The sequence below is a fragment of the Sus scrofa genome, chromosome 6 (genome assembly GCF_000003025.6).
Source record: "Sus scrofa isolate TJ Tabasco breed Duroc chromosome 6, Sscrofa11.1, whole genome shotgun sequence".
NCBI classification, from domain to species: domain Eukaryota; kingdom Metazoa; phylum Chordata; class Mammalia; order Artiodactyla; family Suidae; genus Sus; species Sus scrofa.
In genome coordinates, this window is record NC_010448.4 from 45,806,702 (window position 1) to 45,833,983 (window position 27,282).

The 27,282-nt window shown below is 39.6% G+C and overlaps 1 protein-coding gene and 1 long non-coding RNA gene across 4 annotated transcripts; one reads left to right on the forward strand and one right to left on the reverse strand.

The window, feature by feature from the left end:
* Positions 416-5,618, reverse strand: LOC110261284. Its single transcript, XR_002345332.1, has 2 exons — positions 5,478-5,618; positions 416-5,094 (listed from the first exon to the last, which is right to left on the reverse strand). It is a non-coding gene; the product is annotated as an uncharacterized LOC110261284 (long non-coding RNA).
* On the forward strand, positions 5,604-26,894 carry ZNF529 (zinc finger protein 529). Of its 3 annotated transcripts, none has more exons than XM_013998445.2 (4): positions 5,604-5,742; positions 17,454-17,547; positions 18,545-18,671; positions 23,888-26,894. In XM_013998445.2, the coding sequence occupies exons 2-4, from the start codon at positions 17,539-17,541 to the stop codon at positions 25,306-25,308; spliced, it is 1,557 nt and encodes a 518-aa protein (XP_013853899.1). In that variant the 5' UTR covers positions 5,604-5,742; positions 17,454-17,538; the 3' UTR covers positions 25,309-26,894. The 3 variants fall into 3 exon arrangements, with proteins under 3 accessions (XP_013853899.1, XP_013853898.1, XP_013853896.1); XM_013998444.2 differs by having other exon boundaries at positions 5,721-6,093; XM_013998442.2 differs by lacking the exon at positions 5,604-5,742 and having other exon boundaries at positions 14,472-17,547.

Below are 27,282 nucleotides of genomic sequence, written 5' to 3' on the forward strand. Positions count from 1 at the left end.
ACCATTTTCTTTTCTGATGCCTCCTCTCCTTTCTCTGTTTCCCTCCTTTTATGACATTAGATGGGTATTAAAGCTTTTTTCTTCTATATCTTAGTTTCTCTTCTATAGTTCATTTTTTATCTGTGTGCTGCTTTCAAGATGATTCCCTCACATATACGTTTAAAGCCAATAATTTACTTTTCAGTTGTGTTAAGTCTCTAAGTTATTTTTTTCCCTTGATTTTTATTCCTGGAAATTTCACTTTTTTTAAAGAAAAGTTTTCTATTTTTTTTGGCCATACCCACAGCGCATGGAAGTTCCCCAGGTAGGGAATGAACCTGTACCACAGTGATGACCTATACCACAACTGTAGCAATGCTGGATCCTTAACCCATTGTGCCACAGGGAACTCCCTCTTTATTCTTTTTAATATCTGAATTCTTTTTTTTATGTATTGTGCTTTTGTTGTTTTTCCATTTTAAACATTTATTTCATATTCTTTTATGTTGTCATATTATAGGCAGTTCTTGTAGGTGCCAACTTTCTCCCCCAACCCCTCACCCATTATAAAAGCTTAAGGTGCACAACATAATCACCTGACAGTTGTATATGTTGTGAAATGAGCACCACAGTAAGTTATATGTCACCTCACATAGTTACAAAGGAGATTTTTCCCCTTGTGATGAGAAATTTTAGGATTTATTCTCTTAGCAACTTTCACACATGCTGCACAGCACTGTTAACTACAGTTATGGTAACTTTTGTGGTGTGTCTCTCTTGTTTGTACCTTTTGACCATCTTTACCCAGTTTCCCCACCTACCACCAACTTTCTTATTTCTTTACGTGCTGACTCTTCCAAGATGGCTTTTCCCTTGTTGATTTGTAGTTTTTGTTTCAGAGTTCATTTCAGTGGGGAAGAAGTTGTTTATTCACCAGAAGAGGTTGTTGTTTATTCACCTGAATGTCATGCACCCTGGGTTGAAAGAATTTCTAAAACAGTGTTGATCAATTTTATTTCCTGCAGAATTCAACCAGGTTCTCTATTTAGAAATTTTTTTAATTAAAAATTAAACTTCTTGGGAGTTCCCATTGTGGCTCAGCGGGTTATGAACCCTACTAGTATCCATGAGGATGTGGGTTCGATCCCTGGCCTCTCTCAGTGGGTAAAGGATCTGCCATGGCCATGAGCTGAGGTGGAGGTTGCAAACATGGCTCAGATCTGGCATTGCTATGGCTGTGAGGTAGGCTGGCACCTGCAGCTCCAGTAAGGGAGGAGTGGAGAAGAGAGTGCCTAGTGTTGAGGAGTTCTCATTGTGGCTTAGTGGGTTATTAGTGGGTTATGAACCTGACTAGTATCCATGAGGATATGAGTTCAATCCCTGGCTCTGCTCAGTGGATTAACTATCTGGCATTGCTGTGAGCTTTGGTGTAGGTCACAGCTGCAGCTCTGATCTGGCGTGGCTGTGGCTGTGGCATAGGCCAGCAGCTGTAGCTCCAATTTGACCTCTAGCCTGGGAACTTCCATATGCCACACCTACAGCCCTACAAACAAACAAACAAACAAAAAGAGTAAACAGTATTGAATTAATGACCAAAGGAAGGCTTAGGGTGCCATTTCTAATTTTACTGAGTCTGAAGGCTTGCTCTATTCCTAGGCTCCTGTCGTCATGGGTCTGCTCCTCTTGTCCCCTCTCTTCTCCAGTCCTTTACTGTATATAGAAAGCAGGCTTTCCTATCTGTTCTTTCAGCCATAGATAACTTCCACGCTACAGAAAGGAGACAGGTAAATGGGACAGAGCACTCCTGGGCTGAGAGATGGAGAAACATGATCCATAAAGGTGAGCTGGAGGGGAAAAGACACGGTGTAACACGGGGACCTCCCTTCTTGCTGTATATTAATATTATAATCTATTCTTTGCACATCCACCTTTACTCACGAGAAAACCAAGGCGTGTGGACATAATGAAGGCTTTCCTATGTGTGGGCTTTTCTAAGCACTCACTGCTTAGACATTAAATCACTGTCTAGACAAGAAAGGTTCATTCAGGAAATATATGCTTACTTAATTCAGGAGAATGTATTTCCATCTGTGGGGCATGAGAAAGGAGATGCTAAGTGAAATATGCAATGAATAAGTGAACATGGATAAGGCAAGGTTATCCTTAAGGGAATCCTATCTCCAGGATGTTTCAAGATGGGAAAATGCTCGGATATGCTAGGAGAAAAAGATTATTTCGAAAGGAGAGAAGAACATCATCTCACCTGAGCCATGGCTTTATGATTTTCAGGAAAGGACCTTTGCTCTTTAGGATGCTTTTTAGAAAAATGAACAAGGGAGAAAGAAGCGAGGCATAAGAAACCATGTGATTGTGGCCATGGTGTAGGCTGGCAGCTGCAGCTCCGATTCGACCCCTAGCCTGGGAACTTTCATATGCTGCAGGTGTGGCCCTAAAAAAAAAAAAAGAAACCATGTGATGTGAAACCTCATATACCTTAGGGTTTCCATAACGACATGATTAAATCTGCCTAGTTAATAGTAAGCAGTTATTATTAAACATTAATATTTATCATGCTAAATATTAACCATTCTATAATACAGGTTAGGGAAATAAAAGAGACTTTTCCACACTAGAGGCTACAGTCAGATGGAAGAAATTTTTCCTTTACATGAAATTTAAATATTTATTTTTACAATAAATATTTTTATTAGAAAATGACTTTTAGTAGTTTCTGTTGTAACTCTGTTGGCTCAGGGGTAACAAACCCGACTAGTATCCGCGACGATGTGGGTTAAATCCCTGACCTTGCTAAGTGGGTTAAGGATCCTATATTGCTGTGAGCTGTGGTGTAGGCTGGCAGCTGCAGCTCTGATTGGACCTTTAGCCTGGGAACTTCCACATGACATGGGTACTGCCCTAAAAAGACAAAGAAAGAAAGAAAGAAAGAAAGAAAATGACTTTTAATTACTGAGACCGACCTTGTGATTCAAAGAATTTCAGATACTTTTCCTTAGCTAAGAGTAACTGAAAAAGTTATTAAATCACCCATAATTTCCAGAAAACCTCATTCAGATCTGTTAAAAGTAGTACACAGAGGTAAAAAAGTATTTTTCTGGTGTACTACCTATTGAACTCTAGTTATTTCAACATATTAGAATTAGTTTAGATTGTGTTCCAAGTATGCAATTCAGTAATCCAGAAATTATAATTTTAGGAGTTCCTGCTGTGATAACAGTGGGTTAAAAACCTGACTGCAGCAGCTCAGGTTGGTGCGAAGGGCAGGTTCCATCCCTGACCCAACTCAGTGGGTTAAAGGATCCAGCATTGCCGTAGCTGAGGCTCAGAATCAATCCCTGGCCTGGGAACTTCCATGTGCCACTGGTGTGGCCATTGAAAAGAAAGAAAGAAAGAAATTGTAATTTCAGCTCTTACTGTCTTCTTTTTTGAGTAACATATATAATTTTAAGGTGTACTATGTGACTATTTGATATATATATATATATATAGCCAAAAGATCACCATAATAAAGTTAGTTAACACCTCTCTCCCCTCGCAAAATTAGCCTTTTTTGCTTGTGGATAAGATTTAAGATCTAATCTTTTAAATTCCAAGTATATAAAAAAACAGCATTATTAATACTAGTCACTCCTGCTATAGACTAGACACCCCCCAGGACTTATTTATCTTATACCTAAAAGTCTGTCACCTTTGACTAACATCTCTCCATTTCTCCCACCCCCTGGCAACAACTATTATTCTACTCTCTATTTCAAAGAGTTTGGGTGGTGTTTAGATTCCTCATACAAGTGAGAACATATTATTTGCCTTTCTCGGTCTGATATATTCCACTTAGCATAATACCTCAGTGTCCTTCCATCTTGTCACAAATGGCAGGATTTCTTTCTTTCTTTAGGGCCAAATAATACTCCAGTGTGTTCGTGTTTCTTTTTCTTTTATTTTAGGGCCGAACCTGTGGCATATGTAAGTTCCCAAGCTAAGGGTCAAATTGGAGCTGTCACTGCCAGTCTACACCACAGCCACAGCCAAGCCAGATTCGAGCCTTGTCTGCTACCTACACCATAGCTCACAACAACACAGCATCCTTAACCCACTGAGCGGAGCCAGGGATCAAACACGTCCTCATGGATCCTAGTTGGGTTCATTACCACTGAGACACAACCAGAACCCCTGTTAGTGTTTCTTTATCCATTCATCTGTCAGTGAACACTTGTTTCCATGTCTGGGCTATTGGGAATAATGCTGCAGTGGAGACAGGAGTCAGATACCTCTTTAACATCCTGTTTTCATTTCCTTGGGATATATCTAATACTGCTATTTTACTTGATCAGTAACAGACATAATTCTGCAAGCAGAATCAAACCGACAGAGTTTCTCAGTCATTCATCAGTATCACTTATGCAGTGATCCACTTTCACAGTCATCATGGAATGAACACACAAAATCATGATAAATAAGACTTGGTATAGACACATTCCGTGTCCAATAATCTAACCCACTTCACAAAACCACAACTCAATGGGCCCTATGTGACATTCCTAACTCCATTGAACCCATCTCATAATTCTATAAAACAATACCAAGTCAAACTCGGAAACCACTTGATAGTCATGCAATCTCAAACACAAATCACAACTAATCGTTCTACAAATTTGTTAGCTTCTTAAAAAGTTAAATATAAACCTAACCTATTAGCAACAATTTTTTCCTCTTAGGTATTTCCTCAGAAGAAATGGAAACATGCCAGCGTTATTCGTAATATATAAAATCTGGAAATTTCAATGTTCATAGAGAAGAAAATGAAAAATCAAATTGTGGCACATTTGCACAATGGAATGCTTTCCAGAAATAAAAAGAAAGAAATACACAACATTAATAGATCTTACAGAACGAGGATGAACTAAAGGAGGCATATGGAATTGCAGAACTGACAAAACTAAATTACGAGGACATGTATCAGAACCATGGCTGGCTCTGTTGTGAGTCTGGAAAAGGACTCCAGGGAACTTCCTGGCGGTGAACACACCAGAGCAGTCAAACACGGCTCCTCGGTACTACGTGCCTCGCAGGGTGTCGGGGCTTTCTCTAGGGGCAGAACTGAAAACAACAACAACAACAAAACCCTCTGGTTCAGGACCACGGACCTAGGGTCCCACACGCACGTACAGTCCCGAGTGAAGTCCTCTCCTGGGCTCTCTCCCGCTGGAACTCCCTCCGCGCGGCTTCAGCCCTTCTTAGCCCGGCCTCCCTCCGCCGGGAGTCCCGATTCCCTCTCAGGCCCTTCTCTGCCGGGTTTCCGGCTCCCTCTTCCCTCCACGGCCTGGCGTTTCTGACTGTCACCGGGCCTTCCCGGCGCCAGGCTTCTTCGTCCGCTTCCTCGGCCCGCGCTGGGCGGGCTTCCGGTTCCCTTTTCTGCCCTCCCCGACCCGGGCTTGCGATTATTTCCTCGGCTTGCGGTCTCGTTCCTTACACGACCTTACCTCGCTCGCAAAGGGCAGTCACCCGTCACTTCGGCATCTGAAGGAACACCAGCTGCAACCCCTCTGCCGAGGGCGAGCGATCAGCGCGCCCTAGAACCCTCAGGGGTCGCGGGGCGCGGAGGAGTCTCTGCGGCTGGTGGGATCCACGTTCGGTTCAAATGTCTTTTAGGTGTTGGACTACATTTCCCACAGGCCCCAAAGCCCCAAATGAACTTCGACGTTTGGCTCCCCTTCCGGTGTCGCGGCGCTTGTAGGGCTATGCCTGGTGAGTTGAGGTGACCCAGGTCCGGCTGTGGGAGAGACAGGTGGTGAGGAGGCCTTTAGCTCCCAAAGCGCGGATGGGGCGTGTGCAGCTGGAGCCTCAAGCCTTGTGTGCATGAGCCGCGGAGGCAATTGTCTGTGACGGCGTCATTGCAGAGTGTTAGTTCGCACTCGTACGTGTGTGATAGAAAGCGAGAGCGAGTCAGAGGGTCTTGGGGCCCTGATTCGCATGGCTGGTATCTGACTGGGCTCGCGGGCTGTCAGGGGCGGAGCCTACTGTGTGACCTCGGTCTACAGGACCGTGGCCGAGAGGGTGTGTGACACCGCGACCGCGTGGTCCTGTGACAGCTCTGTTGTAAGTATGACTATTACGTGTGAACGAAATGGAGTTTTGTTTTGCTTTCAGTGAGCTTAAGTTCGGAGTTTTGTTTTTTTCAGTGAGCTTGTAGGAGTGGGTAAAATTTCTTTTATGGATATAGAATGTATATGTATACATATACATAAAATTATATGTATATGTAAACTATATCCCCGCGCCCCCCAGTACCCAGCGTAGTGCTTAACTTAGAGGGTAAAGGGAGTGTTACCCATCCAGGGTACCAATTGTAGGTTCCATAATTTCTTGGAATGTTTCCCTAGATTCTCTTCTGTCCTCACACCATGTAACCAGTTGGATCTAGCTGCAGAGAAATGATCGTCAAAGAGAAAGTCACGAATATCCCTCCTATAATGAAAGTTCTCAATAGAAAAGTACATGGTCAATCATGAGATGAGAGTTTAGGCTTGCACTTGCCTTCAAGATAGGCTTCTGGGAAGACCTGAGGGGGAGGGCACAGGTGCAGAAGTTTTTCCTGGGTTAAACTCCCTTGAATGCATTATGGAGGCCAGAACCACAGCATTCCCTGAGCTGTGGCCCCTAGATGTTGCTGGGAACATATATTCTAGCTCTGGGCATAGATGATGTTTACCTTTTTCTCTGATACTGGTAAAACTCCGTATTGTAGTTTCCCTCTTACTTCTGTTTTATGGTGAGTGATGGGCCATGTCTGGTGGTGGACAGTGTTTTCTTATTTAGCAAGTTTAGTCCCACAAGTCCCTTCTTGTACCTGTAGTTCCGCAAGTCCTGAAGTGAAGAGCATTGCTACTTAGTGGCCCATTCAAAGTCAGTTTGTGTTTGCTTTTTATTGTCATATGTTTTTGATTTACAAATCCTAGAAGATGTGCTTTCCTTCTCTTACATTTCCCTGCCTAAAAGATGCGTTTAATGTTGTCCCAGAGTTCTCTGAGACTCTCTTCATTTGTTTTCAATCTTTTTTCTCTTTTCTGTTCTGCATCCGTAATTTCCACTTCAGTCCTTCACCTCACTTATTCATTCTTCTGCCTCCTGTATTCTGCTGTTAGCTGCTTCTAGTGAATTTTTATTTGTTATTGTATTTTGCATCTCTTCTTGTTTAAGTTTTATATCTTGTATCTCTTTGCTCAGTGTTGCCTATAAGTTATCCATCTTTGCCTCCAGTTTATTTCCAATGTCTTGCATCATCTTCAGCCTCAACAATCTAAAGTCCTGGAGGTTGAGAATCTCCTGATCACTTAGCTGTTCTGGGATTTTTTTCTTTCTTCCTCATCTGGGTTATAGTTCTCTGTCTTTTCATTTTTATAGGTTTTTGGTGTGGTGACCTTTTTACAGATAATAGAGTTGTAACCTCTCTTACTTCTGATGGCTGCTCCCCTTGTGGCTGAAGTTGGTAAGGGGGCTTGCTGTATGGGAGGGACTGATGCCTGCCCACTGGTAGGTGGAGCTGATTCCTATCCCTCTGGTGGGTGGGACTTTTGTCTCAGGTTGGGATTAGAGGCAGCTGTGTGCCTGGGGGGGTCTTTAGATAGCCTGTTTACTGAGGGGTGGGGCTGTGATCCCACCCTGATAGTTGTTTGCCCTGGGGCTCTCAGCCCTGTGGGTGGAGCCAGATTTTCCCAAAATAGCCACCTCCAGAGAAAGGCAGCTGCTGAATAATCCGGAGTTTTGCTTCCAATGTCCTTCCCCCACAACAAGCCACATTCACCGGTTTTCCCAGGATGTCCTCCAAGAACTGTGGTCAGGTCTGACCCAGATTCCTATGGAGACTTTGCTTTGCCCTGGGACCCCGTGCACATGAATGTCTGTGTGCCTTTTAAGAATGGGGTCTCTATTTCCCCCAGTCCCCTGGAGCTCCTGCACACAAGCCCCACTGGCCTTCAATGCCAGATCCCCACACTCATGTGTTTGGAGATTTGATGTGGAGTTTGATGTGGGGCTCAGAACTCTCACCCCTGTAGGTGAGTCTCTGTGAACCATTTACTTTCCAGTCTGTGGGGCTTCCCACCCAGGAGGTATGGAGTTGCTTATATCACATAATCGCCCCCCCTACCTCTTTAGGTGGCCTCCTCTTTGTCTTCTGGAGTAGGATATCTTTTTGAAAGTTCCCGGTCCATTTGGTTGAAGATTGCTCAGCATTTAGTTGTAAGTTTTGTTGTTTTTAGAAGAGAAGTTGAGCTCCAGTCCTTCTATTCCGCCATCTAAATCCCCACCTTCCCTACCTAATTGAGACTTGTCCATTTTTCTGGTTCATAGGCCTTCCCTTCCCAGTTAATAACAGGGCAACAGAGATGGGTCCCTTTCACTTCCAGAGCCTTTCCAAATACCCTTTTCCTTTCCAGTTAATGTTCCCATACCCATTGGGTAAATCATTCAGTTACCCCATGTGCTCTTCTTCCCAAAGGATGGCAAAGAAACACAACTTGTTGGAGTTCCCATTGTACCTCAGTGGGTCAAGGACCCAACAGAGTCTCCATGAGGATATGGGTTTGATCCCTGGCCTCACTTGGTGGGTTAAGGATCCAATATTGCCACATGCTGTGACATGGGTTGCAGCTGCAGCTCCACTTCAACCCCTGGCCTTGGGATTTCCATATGCCACAGATGTGGCCATAAAAAGGAAAGGAAATAAAAGAAATACAACTTGTGGGGCATAAATTAAGGGCTTATTTTATTTATTTTTCTTTTTTTTTTCTTTTTAGGGCTGCACGCATGACATATGGAGGTTCCCAGGCTAGGGGTCCAATCAGAGCTACAGCGGCCGGCCTACAGCACAGCCACGCAGGATCCGAGCCACATCTGCAACCTACACCACAGTTCATGGCAACATGAGATCCTTAACCCACTGAGTGAGGCCAGGGATCAAACCGGCAACCTTGTGGTTCCTAGTTGGATTCGTTTCCACTATGCCACGACAGGAACTCCCAAGGGCTTGTGATTTGTTAAGGAAGAGACAAGTGGTTAGGTAATATAACATAGCAGATACCTTTGGTTTCCAAACAAAGCAAGGTAGGAAGTGTTTTGATCAGTTAGAGACAAAGCCAACCTTGCATTTAGGAGTGAGTATATGACTGGAGTTTTGTGAAGAGAGGTATGTGTGAACAAGGGCAGGGAGCTTTTTTAGGGAACCTATGGGGATTTTTGAGTGGTCACGACAAAATGAGTTGTGATTTCGAGATTTGGCAGTATGATTTTGTTTCAGACCACATTTTGGTGTAGACTGTGAGAGGCAGTATGGGATAGTGTTATTTGAGTCTAAAGCATCACATGGAAATACAATGAAAGCCACTCATGTAATTTTAGAATTTCGATTGAACCCTTCTATTGAACATTTAAAAAGTAAAAAGAAAGAGTTGAAATTAATTTTGATACTGCATCTTAGTTGAACCAGTATATCTAAAATATTATTTCAACATATAATAATATAAGGAAGTCAAAAGTATTTTACATTCATATCTTTTTTATTTATTTATTTATTTTTTTGTCTTTTGCTATTTCTTGGGCCGCTCCCGCGGCATATGGAGGTTCCCAGGCTAGGGGTCGAATCGGAGCTGTGGCCACCTGCCTACGCCAGAGCCTCAGCAATGCAGGATCCGAGCTGTGTCTGCAACCTACACCACAGCTCACTCACAGCAACGCCGGATCGTTAAGCCACTAAGCAAGGGCAGGGCCAAACCCGCAACCACATGGTTCCTAGTCGGAATCGTTAACCACTGCGCCACGACGGGAACTCCTACATTCATATCTTCATACTGAATTTTCAAAATCTGGTGCATATTTTATTGTTACGTCTGCTAAATTTTCAGTCATTAAGGTGAAATATCTACTCATACTAAAACAATAAAGTTGTACTTAATAGAAAAACATTTTATGGGAGTTCCCACTGTGGCTCAGTGGGTTAAGGACCCCTCTAATCTCTGTAAAGATGCAGGTTTGATCCCTGGCCTCACTCAGTAGGTTAAGGATCTGACATTGCTGCAAGCTGTGGCATAGGTTGCAGATGTGGCTTGGATCCAGCGTTGCTATAGTTATGGTTTAGGCCTGCAGCTATAGCTCCAATTCCATCCCTAGCCTGCGAGGTTCCAAATGCTGTAGGTGCAGCCATAAAAAGGAAAAAAAAAAAAACATCATTTTTGGATTTTAATTAAAAAAAAATCTAATATTCAGTTCCTTGTTCACTATCCCTAATTCAAGGAATTCAGTAGTTATTAATCTTTATGTTTTATCTTTTCTTCCTATAAGATATATAAAATAACTGGATCAATGCCTTATGGTTTTTATGGCAATTGGATACATTAATCTGGGCATTGACCTAGAGCACTTAATAAATACCTTGCACTTATTAAGTCCTCAAGAAAAAGAATTTATTTTGTGAAGATCCTAAGTATTCCTCATATATTTTCTATAAGTCAAGAGCAATGAAAATATAGTTAATTTTGATAAGCACTTAAAAGGAATTATTATTTTAAAAATTTTTATTAGAATATACTTGACTTACAGTATTGTATCATTGAAGTTCCCATTGTGGCTCAGCAGAAATGAATCAGACTAGTATCCATGAGGATGCGGGTTCAGTCGCTGGCCTTGCTCAGTGGGTGAAGGATCCTGCGTTGCCCTGAGCCATGGTATAGATGGCAGGCGAGGCTTGGATCCCAAGTTGTGGCTGTGGTGTAGGCTGGCAGCTGTAGCTCAAATGAGACCCCTAGCCTAGGAACTTCCATATGCTGTGGATGCGGCCCTAAAAAGCAAAAAAAAAAAAAAATTGTATTAGTTTCAGGTGTACAGCAAAGTTATAAATATAAACATATCCATTCTTTTTTCCCACATAGGTTATTACAAACTATTGAGTAGATTTTCCTATGCTATACAGTAGGGCCTTTTAATCATCTATTTTATGCAGTAGTGTTATTTCCACCCTCCCAATTCCTCCCTCTCCCCAATAGTTTCACCTCTTGGTTTTGAAATCTGTGAGTTTGTTTCTATTTTATAATTAAGCTCTTTTGTATCATTTTAAATTAGATTCCACATAAAAGTGATATATGATATTTGTCATTCTTTGTCTGACCTACTTCACTCAGTATGATAATCTCTAGGTCTGTGCTGCTGCAAATGGCATTATTTCATTCTTTGTTAACAGCTGAATAATATTCCATTGTATGTATTCCGTATTCCATGTACCAGATTTAGAAGGAATTTTTAATAGCGAGATTTGCAAATGCAACTTTTTCGTATATTGATTTTGTATCCTGTACCTTTACTAAATTAATTGCTTCTAACAATTTTTTGGTGGAGTCTATAGGGTCTTCTTTTATATAATATATCATCTGCAAATAGTGACAGTTTTACTTTTTTGATTTGGATGCCTTTTATTTCCTTTTTTTTTTTTTAAACATAATTGCTCTGGTTAGGACTTCCAATTCTGTGTTAAATAAGAGTGGTGAGAGTAGACATCCTTGTTTTGTTCCTGATCTTGGAGGAAAAGCTTTAAGTATGATGTTAGCTGCAGCCTTGTCATATATGGCCTTTGTTATGTTGTCGCATGCTTTTTCTGCATCTGTTGAGATGATCATTGTTTTATCCTTCATTTTATCAATGGTGTATTAGAAACCACTCTTGCATCCATGGGATAAATCCCACTTGATCATGGTGTTTGATCCTTTTTTTTTTCTTCTTTTTATGGCCACACCTGCAGCATATGGAAGTTCCCAAGGTACCGAGGGCCTCCTCCACAGCCTCAGCAACATGAGATATGAGCCGCATCTGTGCCCTACACCAGAGCTTGTGGCAATGCCCAATCCTTAACCCACTGAATGAGGCCAGGGATTGAACCTGCGTCCTCAGCGACACTATGTTGGGTTCTTAACCCAGCGAGCCAGAGTAGGAACTCCTGATCCTTTTAATATACTGTTGAATTCAATTTGCTAATATTTTGCTGAGGATTTTTGAATCTGGGAGTTTAATTTCTTCTTTCGTTTCTTTAAAAAGAATCACATAAATTTGCCAATAAATGAGACAAAGTCACAGCTTTATCATACTTCTAGGCATGTAGGAATAAGTAGAAACTGGCATGGTCATGGTGTAATTTGACACATCTAAGTATTAAAAGCTTTGGAGATTATATAGACATCAAATAAACAATTAGCAGGGAAACAAATCATGAATTAAGACTGCTGATCAGGAGTTCCCATCGTGGTGCAGCAGAAACGAATCCGACTAGGAACCATGAGGCTTCGGGTTTGATTCCTGGCCTTGCTCAGTGGGTTAAGGATCTGGCGTTGCTGTGAGCTGTGGCAGAGATCACAGATTTGGCTCCAATCCTGCATTGCTTTGGCTGTGGTATAGGCTGGCGGCTACAGCTCCAATTAGACTCCTAGCCTGGGAACCTCCATATGCCGTGGATGTAGCCTTAAAAAGACAGTAAGAGAAAGCAAAACAAACAAACAAAAGACTGCTGATCAGACATTCATGGCATTTTACAAAGTTGTGTTTTTTTCCAGATGATACAGAAATGATCTGGGGAATCCAAGTATCATACAAGACCGTATTATACAAATTACACTTGAAAGGACAGATTTATAGGACATATAGGACGTATTTCTAAGTATGCATGCAAGTCTGTTGGCCAAAGGAACAAGATTAAGCCTTTTATGCTCAATTTGCCACCAACTGGATTCTTTGAGCTAGTTATATGTCTTCAACTTTGTGTAGAGGGCAAGGAGATATGTCATCCTTTCACTTTTGAGAGACTTTATGACAAAAATGAGGAAAAATTGTAATCTCAACACTGGACTCTGAAATAAGTTAACATTACAGGAGAAAACAGATCTGAAATATCAAGTTTCCCTGTAGCAAAAAGCACAGGGGGAATATTTTTTAAAAATAATAAAACAAGGAATGTGAAATAGTCTTTATAATCTCATAAATAGGCAGTTTTTATTAGGCATCATTAGGTGCTATTTATATGGCATTGAAAGTATTTCACAACAGAAGAAAGGGTGGGGGAAAAACTAATTGTAATGTATACATGTAAGGATAACCTGACCCCCTTGCTGTACAGTGGGGAAAAATAAATAAATAAATAAATAAATAAATAAACATCAAAAAAAAAAAAAGTATTTCATATGCTTTATTTAAATTGATCCAGACAGCAACACTCTAAGGCAGGTAATGTTATTCCCACTTTACTGATGAATAAATTAAGGCAATTAAGTAACTGAGTAAAAGGCTGTACACTTAGTATAGCTGAAGATGATTCACAGACTGAATTTTGTGGGGGTTCTTTGTTTTAATTTTTATTAAAGTACAGTTGATTTACAATGCTGTGTCCATTTCTGCTGTACAGCAATTGACCAGTCATGTATATACATTTATATATGTATACCTGTGTTCTTTTTCTTATATTATCTTCCATCATGTTCTATCACAAGAGATTGGATATAGTTCCATGTGCTATACAGCAGGACCTCACTGCTGCTTCATTCAAAATGTAATAGTTTGCGTCTACTAGATCCAAATTCCCAATCCATCTCACTCCCTCCCCCTCCCCTCAGCAACCACAAGTCTGTTCTCCATGGTATGTGAGTCTGTTTCTGTTCTAGAGGTAGGTTCATTTGTGCCATTTTTTTTTGTTTATTTTTAAGGCTACACCTGCACATGGAAGTTCCCAGGCCAGAGCTGCAGCTTTTGGGCTACACCTATGCAACAGCCACAGCAACGTGGGACCCGAACTGCATCTGTGATGTACACCACAGCTCATGGCAACGCCGGATCCTTAACCCACTAAGAAGGCCAGAGATCAAACCTCATGGATACTAGTCAGGTTTGTAACCCACTGAGCCACAATGGGAACTCCCTGTGCCACATTTTAGATTCCACAGATAAGTGGTATCATATGGTATTTGTCATTTTCTTTCTGGCTTACTTCATTTAGTATGAGAACCTCTAGTTCCATCCATGTCACTGCAAATGGCATTTTTTGTTCTTTTTTATGGCTGAGTAGTATTCCATTGTGTATATGTAACACATCTTCTTAATCCATTTATCTGTCAATGGACATTTAGGTTGTTTTCCATGTCTTGGCTATTGTGAATAGTGGTGCTATGAACATAGGGGTGCAAGTATCTTTTTGAATTGTAGTTTTGTCTGGATATATGCTCAGGAGTGGGATTGCTGGATCATATGGTATTTCTGTGTTTAGTTTTCTGAGGAACCTCCATACTGTGTTACATAGTAGTTGTATCAGATTACATTCCAACCAACAGTAGAGAAGGGTACTCTTTTCTTCACATCCTCTCTGGCATTTGTTATTTGTAGATTTACTAAAGACAGCCATTGTGACTGGTGTAAGGTTGGTACCTCATTGTAGTTTTGATTTGCATTTTTCTAATAATTAATGACGTTGAGCATATTTTCATGTGCCTGCTGGCCATCTGTCTTCTTTGCAGAAATGTCTATTTAGGTCTTCTGCCCATTTTTCCATTGGTTTCTTTGTTGTTGAGTTGTATACACACTGAATTTTGAATGATGGACTCTATGTTCTTTATCATGATAGTAGACAATCTTCAGTCATTTAAAAAATCTGATTGTCTTCCTGAGTAATTCATCAAAAAATTCTTTCCTCAATATTTAATATAGATCAGTATTATCACTGTTAAATACTACACAGCTTCTTAAGGAAAAATTTCCAGAAATTGCATTTATACATTAAACATCAGTTACAAAAGTGCCCATCCCTTGTTTCTAATTGACCAAATAATGTAAGCTGAACAGGACTAAAAGTATGGTAGGCTATGATGATGATGATCATGAAAGGAACTGTATGATATGCCTTTGAAGGTGAGGAGAGGCACCCTGGAAACAAACCCAAAGATGTTAGGTTTTCATCAACTTACACTAAGGCCGTGGTTTGTCAGGGTTTCCCAAAACCATCCTCAGATATGACAATTCATTAGGACTTAAAACCCAGAAAAACTATATTATGCTTGTGTTCATGCTTTATTACAGTGAAAGGACACAGATTAAAATAAACAGTCATATCGGGTGGAGTCCAGGAGAAACTAGATGTGAGTTTCCAATGGAGAAACACAGATAGCACCTAATTCTCCCCATAACTTTTATAATGACACATGTGAAGTGAGCCAGGGAAGCTCACTGGAGCCTTGATGTCCAGGGTTTTTTTTATTGAAGGTTAGTCACATAGTCACGGAGCCACTGTGTGACTAGGCTTAGCTGCTTCATCTCAAGCCTCTTGAGAGGTCAAATTGATTACATTGCAACCCCAGGGCTCCTGGCCAACAAAAATAGGTTTTTACCATAAAACGCATTGTTAGCATAAACTATCTGGTATAGGATTTTGTGAGTCCTCTCTTTCTATGACCATTCTGGATTATCTTAATGTTTGTGAGCTTTTAAAACATTTTCAAAATCCTGGTTTCAATTGCATTTATTGTGATGGTTTTTGCAGCCTAACATATCCTAGAGAATATTTCATTTATGCTTGAGAAGAATGTGTATTCTGCTGTTATCTGGTGGAGTGTTTGGTTTATGTCTGGGAGGTCTAGCTGATTTGTACTGTTACTGTAGTCATCTATTCTCCAGATATTTTTTGTCTGGTTTTTCTCTCCATTATTGAAATTGGTTTATCGAAGTCTCCAACTCTCTTGTAGAACTGTTTCTCTCCTCAATACTGTCAATTATTACTTCATATATTTGGGGGCTTTGTTTAAGGCATTCATGTTTATAATTGTTATATCTTCTAGACAGATTGACCTAGATAGGAATTATTGACTTAACACCTATTTATTGTACACAAACTTAGCTTTAATAGGATAGAAAAATTATGCTCCTGTACAGCTACACCCTTCCCTTTTTTATGTGTTTTTGTCTGGGGTTATGTTCATAATTACTGTGCTATACCTTTGTATTTAAAGACATACTTGAAAGAAAAAAGGACCAACCAACCCAAAATATAATATTTTTATTCCATTACATGTATGTGTATGTATTTATACATATGCATGCACACACTTTATCCATTCACCCATCAGTGGATATTTAGGTTGTTTCCACATCTGGCATACTGGATACTATAAATACTGCTGCAGTGAACATGGGGGTGCAGAAATCTTTTCAAGAGAGTGATTTTGTTTCCTTCAAAGAAATACTCAGAAGTGGGATTGTTGGACTGTATAGTAGTTCTGTTTTTAGCTTCTTAAAGAATGTTCATTCTGTTTTCTATAGTGGCTGTATCCATTTGCATTCCCACTAACAGTGCACAAGTTCTCACTTTCCTCCACATCTCCTCAACGCCTGTTGGTCTTTGTTTTCTTTTTTCTTTTTAGGGCCACACCTGTGGCACATGGACATTCCCAGGCTAGGGGTCAAATGGGAGCTGCAGCTGCCAGCTATACCACAGCCACAGCAACATGGGATCCAAGGTGCATCTGCGACCTACACCACAGCTCATAGCAACGCTGGATTGATGACCCACTGAGCAGGGCCAGGGATCAAACCTGCATCCTCATGGATACTAGTTGGGTTTGTTTCCACTGAGGCACAACGGGCAACTCCAGTCTGTTTTTTTGCGAATGCTATTCTAACATGTATGAGGTAGTACTTCGTTGTTTTTGATTTTCTGGAGAACTATCAATTCAGATTCTCGGCCCACTTTTCAGTTGAGTTGTATGAGTTCTTTATATATTTTATTAACCTCTTATCAGATATATGACTGGCAAATATTTTAGCTGTTGAAACTGGCCTTAACCTATGCCTTACCTCATCAGGAACAGCTTCTGACTTATGGTAAATTCCAACGAGATATAGAAATGTTACTCCTAAAATATCCTCTTCTCTTTCATCACTTTTGTGGTAATGTTGTTACTGACATTACCTTCATTGGACTTCTCCCCTCTCTTGCAAATGAAGGCAGCAGAGAGGGTTTGTGCAGCAGCCCTAGGTTTCAGCTTGCCTCTCTTGGCGTGGAATTTCTTCCCCATGAGCCAAGGCAAAGGCAGCTGGAACCCCAGGATTCATGGCAGTGCTACACTCAAGGTACAGCTACTTGTGTGGCTACTAAGCAGAAGAAAATCTCCAAGCCTTAGTTACATTTGTTTGAATAACAAGTAGCTGGGGGCATGGTGGGAAGTGACCATGGAGCAGAGGTTGAGGAGTGGTGAGGAAGTTTGTGTCGTTGGCTGTTCTAGTTTGGAATGGAGTCTTTTTCTAAGATGGGATGGACAAGGAAGGGTGCTGGTTTGGTTCAAATACTGCAAGACTTTCACAGTTCTTAATACGTTTTAGCAGATTTTCTTGAACAAATTTGTTTTTTTCATTTGCTTTATGTTTTTATATATAATTTTCACCAGTTTCAGTGGGGAGCATGTCTGTGAAGCTCCTCATGCTGTCATACCAGAAGTGGAATTCCGTGATCAATTCTTTAAACTTCTAACCATGGACCATGTAAGTTGCTATTTCTGTCTCCTTTGTGAACGTTTCATTTATCTGTATTTTCCAAGCAAACAGCCCTAGGAACTTGCCTCACATCCCTATAGTTTTTTACTTTCTAGTGAGAGTTGGAGTCAAACAGCACACTGTACCTCCTGTGTGCCCATCTATTCTTTAAATTATGTTCAACATTCCTGTGTGTTTAGTCTTTTGTTCAGAACAAACCTACAGTGTAGAAATGGAATCCCTAGATGGAGGCATTTACCATGCTTTTTCATATTCTTGGGTACAGAAAAAAAAGGGGATCCATTTGATGACATATGGGCAAACCCTGTACTTTTGAAACAGATTTGACTTTCCAGGTAGACTGGATTTGATGTTGACTGGTCTCAGTCAGACATAAATCGTAGGGCATTGTAGACTTCAGAATTGGAGAAGACCTTATCTAACCAATGTCAAATACAATTAAGGCTGATATATTTTCACCAAGCAAGAGTACTCTGTAGCCACTACAAAGCATTTACTAAATAATTTGTCATTCGAAGTTACAATTCTTATATAATGTGAGATAGTGATTAACAGTGATGGACTTGGGGATGTAAGAAATTTTAAAATACTGTTTATTTTCTAAGCTATTTTTCCCAAACAGAGCAATGAGGATGTAGAAATTCACCATTATGGATAATTCATGCAGCAGGCATGTAACATGCAATGTACATGTGTACATTCTTTCTTTCAATTTGTAAACTGATAATTTTGTTATTTCCAGACATGCTTATTAGGTAATTAAGAAATCCCATGGGACACAGGAAGGTTTCTCTGAAACAAAAGGATTATTTTGACTTGTAGACAGTCTGGTTTGGAAGCACTGATTTCTTTACTTCCCACACCACAGGATTCTTCCCCTAGCCTCCTTATTTACTATTTAGACCCCTTCTTGTAATGCAATTCTCTCTTGTATTTTTCTCAAAAACGTGTCCTTCAGTTTTACTTATGTGGTTTGTTGTTTCAGGAACTGGTGACATTCAGGGATGTGGTCATCACCTTCTCTCAGGAGGAGTGGGAATATCTGGATTCTGCCCAGAGGGACTTGTACTGGGATGTGATGATGGAAAATTACAGCAACTTGGTCTCACTGGGTAAATTTAGCTGTTCACATAATTTATAATTTTTTCTATAGGATATCAGTGGACCTAAAGCTGTCTTTTAAGAAACTGGATGAACTTCTTCTCCCGGTTTCCAAAGGCATGGATTGAGCATTGTACAGGAGACGACACCTCCAAGCATCTGCATCTTTCATGTTCATAGATCTCAGTCCTGTCATATAATTTCTACCTTCCTTGATAACCAGGGAGCTGAATTTGCCTTCTAGGATACATTCGGCGTTATCTACTGAGATACCGATGATGTTGTGTTTGAGCCCAGAATTGCTATAAGTGCTTTGTATTTTCTTTCTTTCTTTCTTTTTTTCTTTTTGGGGCTGTACCCATGGCATATGGAGGTTCCCAGGCTAGGGGTTGAATCAGAGCTACAGCTGCCAGCCTAACCCACAGCCACAGCAATGAAGGATCTGAGCCATGTCTGTGACCTACACCACATCTCATGGCAACGCCAGATCCTTAACCCACTGAGTGAGGCCAGGGATCGAACCCACAACCTCATGGTTCCTAGTTGGATTCATTTCCACTGCGCCATGAGGGGAACTCCTACTGTATTATTTTCTTATCCACCTTCTTGGAGAACAGCAAAGATACTGTGTCCTGATTTGTTATGATTAAAGAACTTAGATTTAATGTTAAGTCAGTATTCCATCAAGAACCTTTTAATTTCAGAAAACTAATTTTTTTCCTTTCAGCTCACACAGTTCTTGCTTTGTACCAGGCCCGTTTTACGCCTGATACACTGAATTACCTAATTCTTCAGTCCTATGACATAAATACTACTAGTGTTATTTTTAGAAGAGATTGCTAAGACAAAGAGTATTTAGGCTATCTCTCCAAGGTTACATAGCCAGTTAGTGCCAGAAGCAGATTTTCTTACCCAAGCAGTTTGGCACCGAAGCTATTTTTTTTTTTTTTTTTTTTTTGTCTTTTGTCTTTTTAAGGCTGCACCCGCAGCACATGGTTCCAGGCTAGGGGTCTAATCGGAGCTGTAGCTGCTGGCCTACACCACAGCCACAGTAACACCAGATCTGAGCCACGTGTGCGACCCACACCACAGCTTACAGCAACACCGGATCCTTAACCCTCTGAGCAAGGCCAGGGATCGAACCCACAACCTCATGGTTCCTAGTTGGATTCGTTTCCGCTGCGCCACGATGGGAACTCCCAAAGCTGATATTCTTAATTGATACAACATATTGCTTCTCAAGGCAAAGAGTTAGCATGGGTTTAGATAAAATAAGACATTCCTTTACCTATCTGCTTTCTTTATTCTCTGTAATTCTCTGGTCACTCTAAGGTGAATGCTCTTTCTTCAGTCTTCTCACATTTCTCTATTAATAACATTTCAACTTCACTTATTAAAAATTTAACCAACTCTGGAGTTCCGTCGTGGCGCAGTGGTTAACGAATCCGACTAGGAACCATGAGGTTGCGGGTTCGGTCCCTGCCCTTGCTCAGTGGGTTAACGATCTGGCGTTGCTGTGAGCTGTGGTGTAGGTTGCAGACACGGCTCGGATCCCACGTTGCTGCGGCTCTGGTGTAGGCCGGCGGCTACAGCTCCGATTGGACCCTTATCCTGGGAACCTCCATATGCCGCGGGAGCGGCCCAAGAAATAGCAAAAAGCCAAAAAAAAAAAAAAAAAAAAAATTAACCAATTCTAAGAGTTCCCATTGTGGCTCTAGTGGAAACGAATCTGACTAGTATCCATGAGGATGCAGGTTCGATCCCCGGCCTCGATCAATGGGTTACAGATCCTGCATTGCTGTGAACTGTGGTGTGGGTCACAGATGCAGCTCAGATCTGGTGTGGCTGTGGTGTAGGTTGGCGGCTATAGCTCCGATTTGACACCTAGACTGGGAACTTCCACATGTCTCAGGTGAGGTCCTAAAATGACCAAAAACAAACAACCCACAAAAACCAAAAAATGTTAATACACAGTTCCTTATCAGTAGTTCACCTAATGATTTTTACAACTGAAAACCTTTATGTGAATCAATGTTTTACTGGGTCCATCATTTCTTCTACATTTATTATTTACCATCAGACAAACTTGCAACCTAATGGGAAAGGCAGCAAGAGTGTCTGATTATATTTTTTATATGATTGTAACTAATCAGCCAGCTCAAATGGTGTACTTGGCCTCTGAGTTATGTATCATTATGGATTTGCTGTTTTCATTGGTTCAGTGTACTTTAGCCCATCACAGTCTTTGTTGTTGATGCCTAGTTGTACAAATATTAATTCCTTATGGTGATTTTTGAGACTCAAGATCCTTTCCACTTTGAATTTATTCTTGCTTTCCGAAGCTTTCCTAAGCTCACCCTAGAGCTTCCCTATCCCAGACCAGAAAACCTGAATTGGTTAAAAGTGAGCTCTACTGGCCTTCTATGTTTTATATGTTTTGTTCTTTTTTAAAAAATTAATACTAGACATAAATTTTATTTAGTTGTTCGGTTAGCGTGTTTCAGTGCACAAAGTACTTTTCCCCTATTTTGATTCCTATATTGTTAAAACGGTGGTCTCCTTCAGGTGATTTGTGTCCTTTTGGCATGGCTTATTAATATTATAAAACATTCTTGTTTTCTGTCACAACAATTGAGGGCACATCTGCCTTGCTTGCTCCAGATCCTGACTCAGATCTTTATTTTAGAAGCCCTGGTTCATTACCTTGTTTACTGCCACAACCTGGGCAATAGGTATGCTTATGACTTTTTGTTTCATAGGAGGTACGTCTTGGATAATTCTGTCTCTTCCTAGCAAATGGTTGTTTTTTCCCCCCAACTTTTATGGCTTCTGGGGTTTTCAGTATTTACTACCTAAAAAACAATTCATAAGTCAATGTTTTGAAACTGATTAGCATAGGAGTCTTACAACATTTTAAAAAATACCCTCTTGGTGATTCTTTCCCTTGTCATTTACTTGTATTTGTTAATTAGAGTCTTTTTATGTTTTCGAACTCATCACATTCTGATTCTATGATTTATTGAATTCTCCCCTCACCTTTTCTTTAGGTCACTTTGTCCCTTTTTCTCTTCTTGAATGGAATATATACATTGGTTATTTTCATTCTTTCCTTTTTATTAATATAAACATTTAAATCCTTTTTATGTGACTGATGATGAGCTTAATAGATTTTTTTTAATATGCAGTATTTATAGTGCCATCATTCTCTGAAAGGTCTGTGATTTCAATTACACTTCCACATTAACTAAACAGTTATTTGATAGGAAGCTTTTTTATTTCTAAGTGGTCTTTTTGCCATTTCTTGGGCCGCTCCCGCAGCATATGGAGGTTCCCAGGCTAGGGGTCTAATCGGTGCTATAGCCGCTGGCCTACACCACAGCCACAGCAACTCGGATCCAAGCCGCGTCTACACCACAGCTCACAGCAACGCCAGATTCTTAACCCACTGAGCAAGGGCAGGGATTGAACCCGCAACTTCATGGTTCCTAGTCGGATTCATTAACCACTGAGCCATGACGGGAACTCCTAAGTGGAAATACTTTTAATTTACTGACAGTGCATTCATTTATGATTCTTTTTATTGTTTCAGTCAAATGATGTTTGCATTATTTTACCTTAATTATATATAACATTATTCAGTCACAGTAAGTTATTTTTGCCCTTTATCATGCAGTGTTTAGCAGTCACTTTGGATTTTTCCTCAGATTGGTCGCTCATAATTGCCAATCCCCAGCGAGGTCCAACAGATCCTCTGTAATGAAGTGCCTTACACTCCTGCCCACGTCCACAACCTTTGACATATCATTCTGTTAGCATATTCTCCTCCTCAGCCACAGCTTTGTTCAGAATCACATAAACCCTACAATATGGTACATATAATTATCTAAAATATTCAGAAACTTTTTTAGGCAGTGTAGCAATGGTTAGCTTTGAGTGTAGGAAAATGGAAAGGACCATCTGGGAAAGAGCATGAAGGAAAACAGTTAAACATAGACTAGGATTTCAGTAAGACACATGTATAATAGTGAAAATGCTCCCGAACAGAAGAAAATAAAACGCCAAATTTATTGACATATGGGAAAAAGAAAATCACAGTTCTGCATAGGAGGGAATTAATAACATCAGTGATGGAGACAATTTGTGTAAGTGAACAGGTGATTGAAAAACAGCCATTTATCGATAGTATTATCTATATGTGAAAGTACCTTACTATATTATAAATTATATACATGTGCATTTATATATAAAATCACTGTACTGCAGTGTGAGGTTTTAAAGACATGGTGACATGCTATAACTGTTGTTAATACTCTTATAGTTACAAAATTATTTTGATAATTGTTTTCTCCAGTGACTTATATTTGTGATATTTGCATATACTCTTAGATTCCTTTCAGCCAAAGATTTGCTCTTCCTGTTATTGTCAACTACTAATAACATGGGGCTTACTATTCAATGGCACAAAGAATGATTTTGTCCTTGGAGTTTAATGAATAAGGAAAATAAACAGTGTGACCACAGAGAAAATTACTGAATATACAAATAAAAAATAGGTAAGAGGGCAAAGAACTAGACATTGGACTACAGACATAGATATGAATTACTGAGAGTCAGCTAATATACCATTTCTGAGGGTGATAACTTTTAGATTTGGATAATGAAAAGGAGGTAGTATATAAGGATTCTACTGCTGAGAAATGAAAATGGTAGGACATATGGTTTGATGAAGAAGGTGTAAAGATATAAGGTAAAAGGGGATAATGGATTAAAATGGCTTAACAAGTAGCACCCTGCTTTCCATGGTAAAATATTAGGATTCTATTATAAAAGAAAAATATCAGAAAATTGTTAGTATGTATAGATTATCCAATTTTGATCTGTATTCACAATATCTCTATAAGACAGTGATGACTAAATTCTACATCTGTTGATGCTGAGTCAATTGATCTGGATTAGTTCGTGATCATCAGTACTTGACCTAGCTTGGTGATGATCCACACCAAAATTTCAGACCCACTGATTTAATTTGTTTCCCTTATCACAAACCTCACAATCTTGTTATGATTTTATCATTCATTCTCTGAACTCTCTTTACCTTTCTCCAAACTTCATAATAGTATTTTAATCATTCACCTATAATTGGAATTATTTTCCATTTTTTTCTTCTCTGCATTTTTAAACTACTTTTGTGACACATGAAAAAAGGAGTTTTTTCCTTTTCTTTCAGACTTGGAATCCAACTATCACACAAAGACTTTGTCTATAGAGAAGGACAGTATTGGAAAAAGTGATTCACAGTGGGAAGTAATAGAAAGTAGTAAATTAGTTGACTTTGAGAACTCCATTTTCAGAAATGATTGGCAAAGCAAAAGGAAGACTGAAGTACAAAGACCTGAAGTAGGACATTTCAGTCAAATGAAAATCATCTCTGAAAAAGTGCCCAATTACAAAAATCGTAAGTCTTTTACAGTACATCAGAGAATTCATGATAGCAAGAAGCCCTCTGAATATAAGGAATATGGGAAGGTCCTTAGTTGTTGCTTAAACTTTGATGAATATAAGAAAATACACACTAGTGAGAAAACCTCTGAATATAGTAGATATTGGAAAACCATTGGAGTTGATGACTCCCATACCCTACAACTGAATATTCATACCAGTGTGAAACTTTATAAATGCATGGAATGTGGGAATACCTTTAGTTTTTACGAAGATCTTACTGTACACCAGAAGATTCATGATGATCAAAAGTGCTATAAATGTAAGGAATATGGAAGGACTTTTAGAAATATTGAAGAAGTTACTCCACTTCAAAGAATTCATGATAGTGAAAAACCCTATGAATGTACTTCCTGTGGGAAATCTTTTAGAGTGCATGCACAACTTACTAGACATCGGAAAATCCACACTGATGAGAAACGTTACAAATGTATGGAATGTGGCAAGGACTTTAGATTCCATTCACAGCTAACTGAACATCAGAGAATTCATACTGGTGAGAAACCCTACAAATGCATACAATGTGAGAAGGTCTTCAGAATTAGCTCACAGCTTATTGAACATCAGAGAATTCATACTGGTGAGAAACCTTATGCATGTAAAGAATGTGGGAAGACTTTTGGAGTCTGTAGAGAACTTGCTCGACATCAGAGAATTCATACTGGTAAGAAACCCTATGAATGCAAGGCATGTGGAAAGGTCTTTAGAAATAGTTCATCCCTGACTAGGCATCAGAGAATTCATACTGGTGAGAAACCATATAAATGTAAGGAATGTGGGAAAGCTTTTGGAGTAGGCAGTGAACTTACTCGACATCAGAGAATTCACAGTGGTCAAAAACCTTATGAATGTAAAGAGTGTGGAAAGTTCTTTAGACTTACTTCAGCCCTTATTCAACACCAGAGAATTCATAGTGGTGAGAAACCTTATGAATGTAAGGTATGTGGGAAGGCCTTTAGACATAGTTCAGCCCTTACTGAACATCACAGAATTCATACTGGAGAAAAACCTTATGAATGCAAGGAATGTGGGAAGGCCTTTAGACATAGTTCCTCCTTTACAAAACATCAGAGAATTCATACTGGTAAGAAATCCTATGAATGTAAGGAATGTGGAAATGCCTTTAGTGTGGGCAGGTACTTTACTTGATATTAAACAAGTTACACTGGTAAGAAGTCTTTTGAATGAAAGACATGTATATAAAGCACTTTTGTTTCTGAGTTTCATTGGAAAAACCTGTGTACTTATGCAGATTCAGTGTCTCTTATTAAATCTGTTTCTGGACTTTACAGCCTAGAATCTCTGTTGACTCGGGGTTGGCAGGTGGGGGGATGACAAAGAAAAAGAAAATGATAGTCAATAAGGTTGCAAATTTTAGTGGCCCATCATCTCTTTTTTGTAGGACTGTTGACCTGGTTATATAATCAAATACGATCACTGGTTATAATATTTTTACAAGAAAATCTGTTATATTTACATACATTTACATCACAGTAATTCAAAAGGAGGGGGAAAATTAGCTATTACAGTGATTATAAACTGATCACTTAAATTAAGAGGGGTTACAATGCTACTGTTACCATGGCCTCAATTTGGGTTTGTATCCATTTACATTATAATTTTCCTATTTATTCCCGCTCAGTGTTGCCTTGCTGTGCTTGGCAGTTGATCCGTAGAACTTTGATTTTAGCAATCTCAGTTGACGTGGGGGGGGAGCAGATGACAAAGAAAAAGAAAATGACAGTCAATAAGGTTGCAAATTTTAGTGGCCCATCATCTCTTTTTTTGCAGGACAGTTGACCTGGTTATATAATCAAATGTGATCACTGGTTATAATATTTTTACAAGAAAATCTGTTATATTTACATACATTTACATCACAATAATTCAAAGTTAGTAATTATTAAAAATACGACTGGTAGATAGTTCATGTCCAGTACAGTAAGAGAATGAGCCTCTGTTGTTACTCTTTTTTTTTTTTGTCTTTTTAGGGCTGCACCAGAGGAATACGGAAGTTCCCAGGCTAGTGGGTTGATTTAGAGCTGTAGCTGTCAGTCTGCACCACAGCCACAGCAACATGGGATTCAAGCTATGTCTGTGACCTACACACCAAAGCTCACAGCCGGATCCTTGATGCTTTGAGAGAAGCCAGGGATCAAACCTACATCCTCATGGATACTAGTCAGTCAGGTTCATTACCACTGAACCACAAAAGAGAACTCCATGTTGTTACTCTGTTTATTAGGATATATGCTGTTTCATATCTGAAATAATTCAACTGTATTATAATGATTAATATTGCTATTAATAGCTCACTCTATTTACTGAGTTCCCTTGTGACTACACTGATGATTTGTTCATTGATCTGTTCTGAGTTAGCATCAAAGCTGATTAATTTCACTCTTCTTGGATAGTACTCCAGAACCACTTGCCCTACACTTTGTATGTTTTTAATATTTTTTGCTTACTTGAACAAATTAAAACAATGAACTATCTAAATGTTATAAATAGATTTAAAATTAATGACAGAAATAAAATAAGTCTTGACACTTCTTGAAATAACTAATGAATAAACGAAAAAAATTAGTGAATAAAACATATCTTTATTTTCTCCTTTATCTGTAATTACAGCTACATTTTGGTCATATTAACAGTTTTCTTTGAACTTGGTTATGAACTCCTGTCATTTCACAGACTGCTAATCCAATAAACGAAAATGTAATTATTGTTTCTGATACCTTTTCTTGGTGCTCAAATTGATAAAACTTTATTCTTTTGCTTTGCTATTTTTTCATTTGCTCCTTTAGCTTTCCACATTTTCCCGAGCCTACCTGGAAGCTAGGGGACATTCCAGACCTATCCTATTTAATGCTTTCCTGAACCATGAAATTAAGCTACCCCAAAGGAGGAATTGTGGTTCAACTGAATGGTGAAGAATTCTAATTAATGAGGAAAATCACCATTCTAACATTGAAAATTATATACGAAATCCATTGATGGATGGTAAAATTTAAAGGTGAAAGTCTAAGGAAGAAATGGGATATTAGAATGGTCTCAATGAATCTTTCCTAAGTACTTAATTACAAAGATAAAACACTGCACACACCACTTTAACCAAATGAT

Coding starts and splice junctions, on each gene's coding strand:
- ZNF529 (XM_013998442.2), top strand. CDS start 17,428: ATGTTTTTATATATAATTTTCACCAGTTTCAGTGGGGAGCATGTCTGT. Junction 17,548..18,544: donor AACTTCTAACCATGGACCAT/GTAAGTTGCTAT, acceptor TTGTTGTTTCAG/GAACTGGTGACATTCAGGGA. Junction 18,672..23,887: donor CAGCAACTTGGTCTCACTGG/GTAAATTTAGCT, acceptor CTTTTCTTTCAG/ACTTGGAATCCAACTATCAC.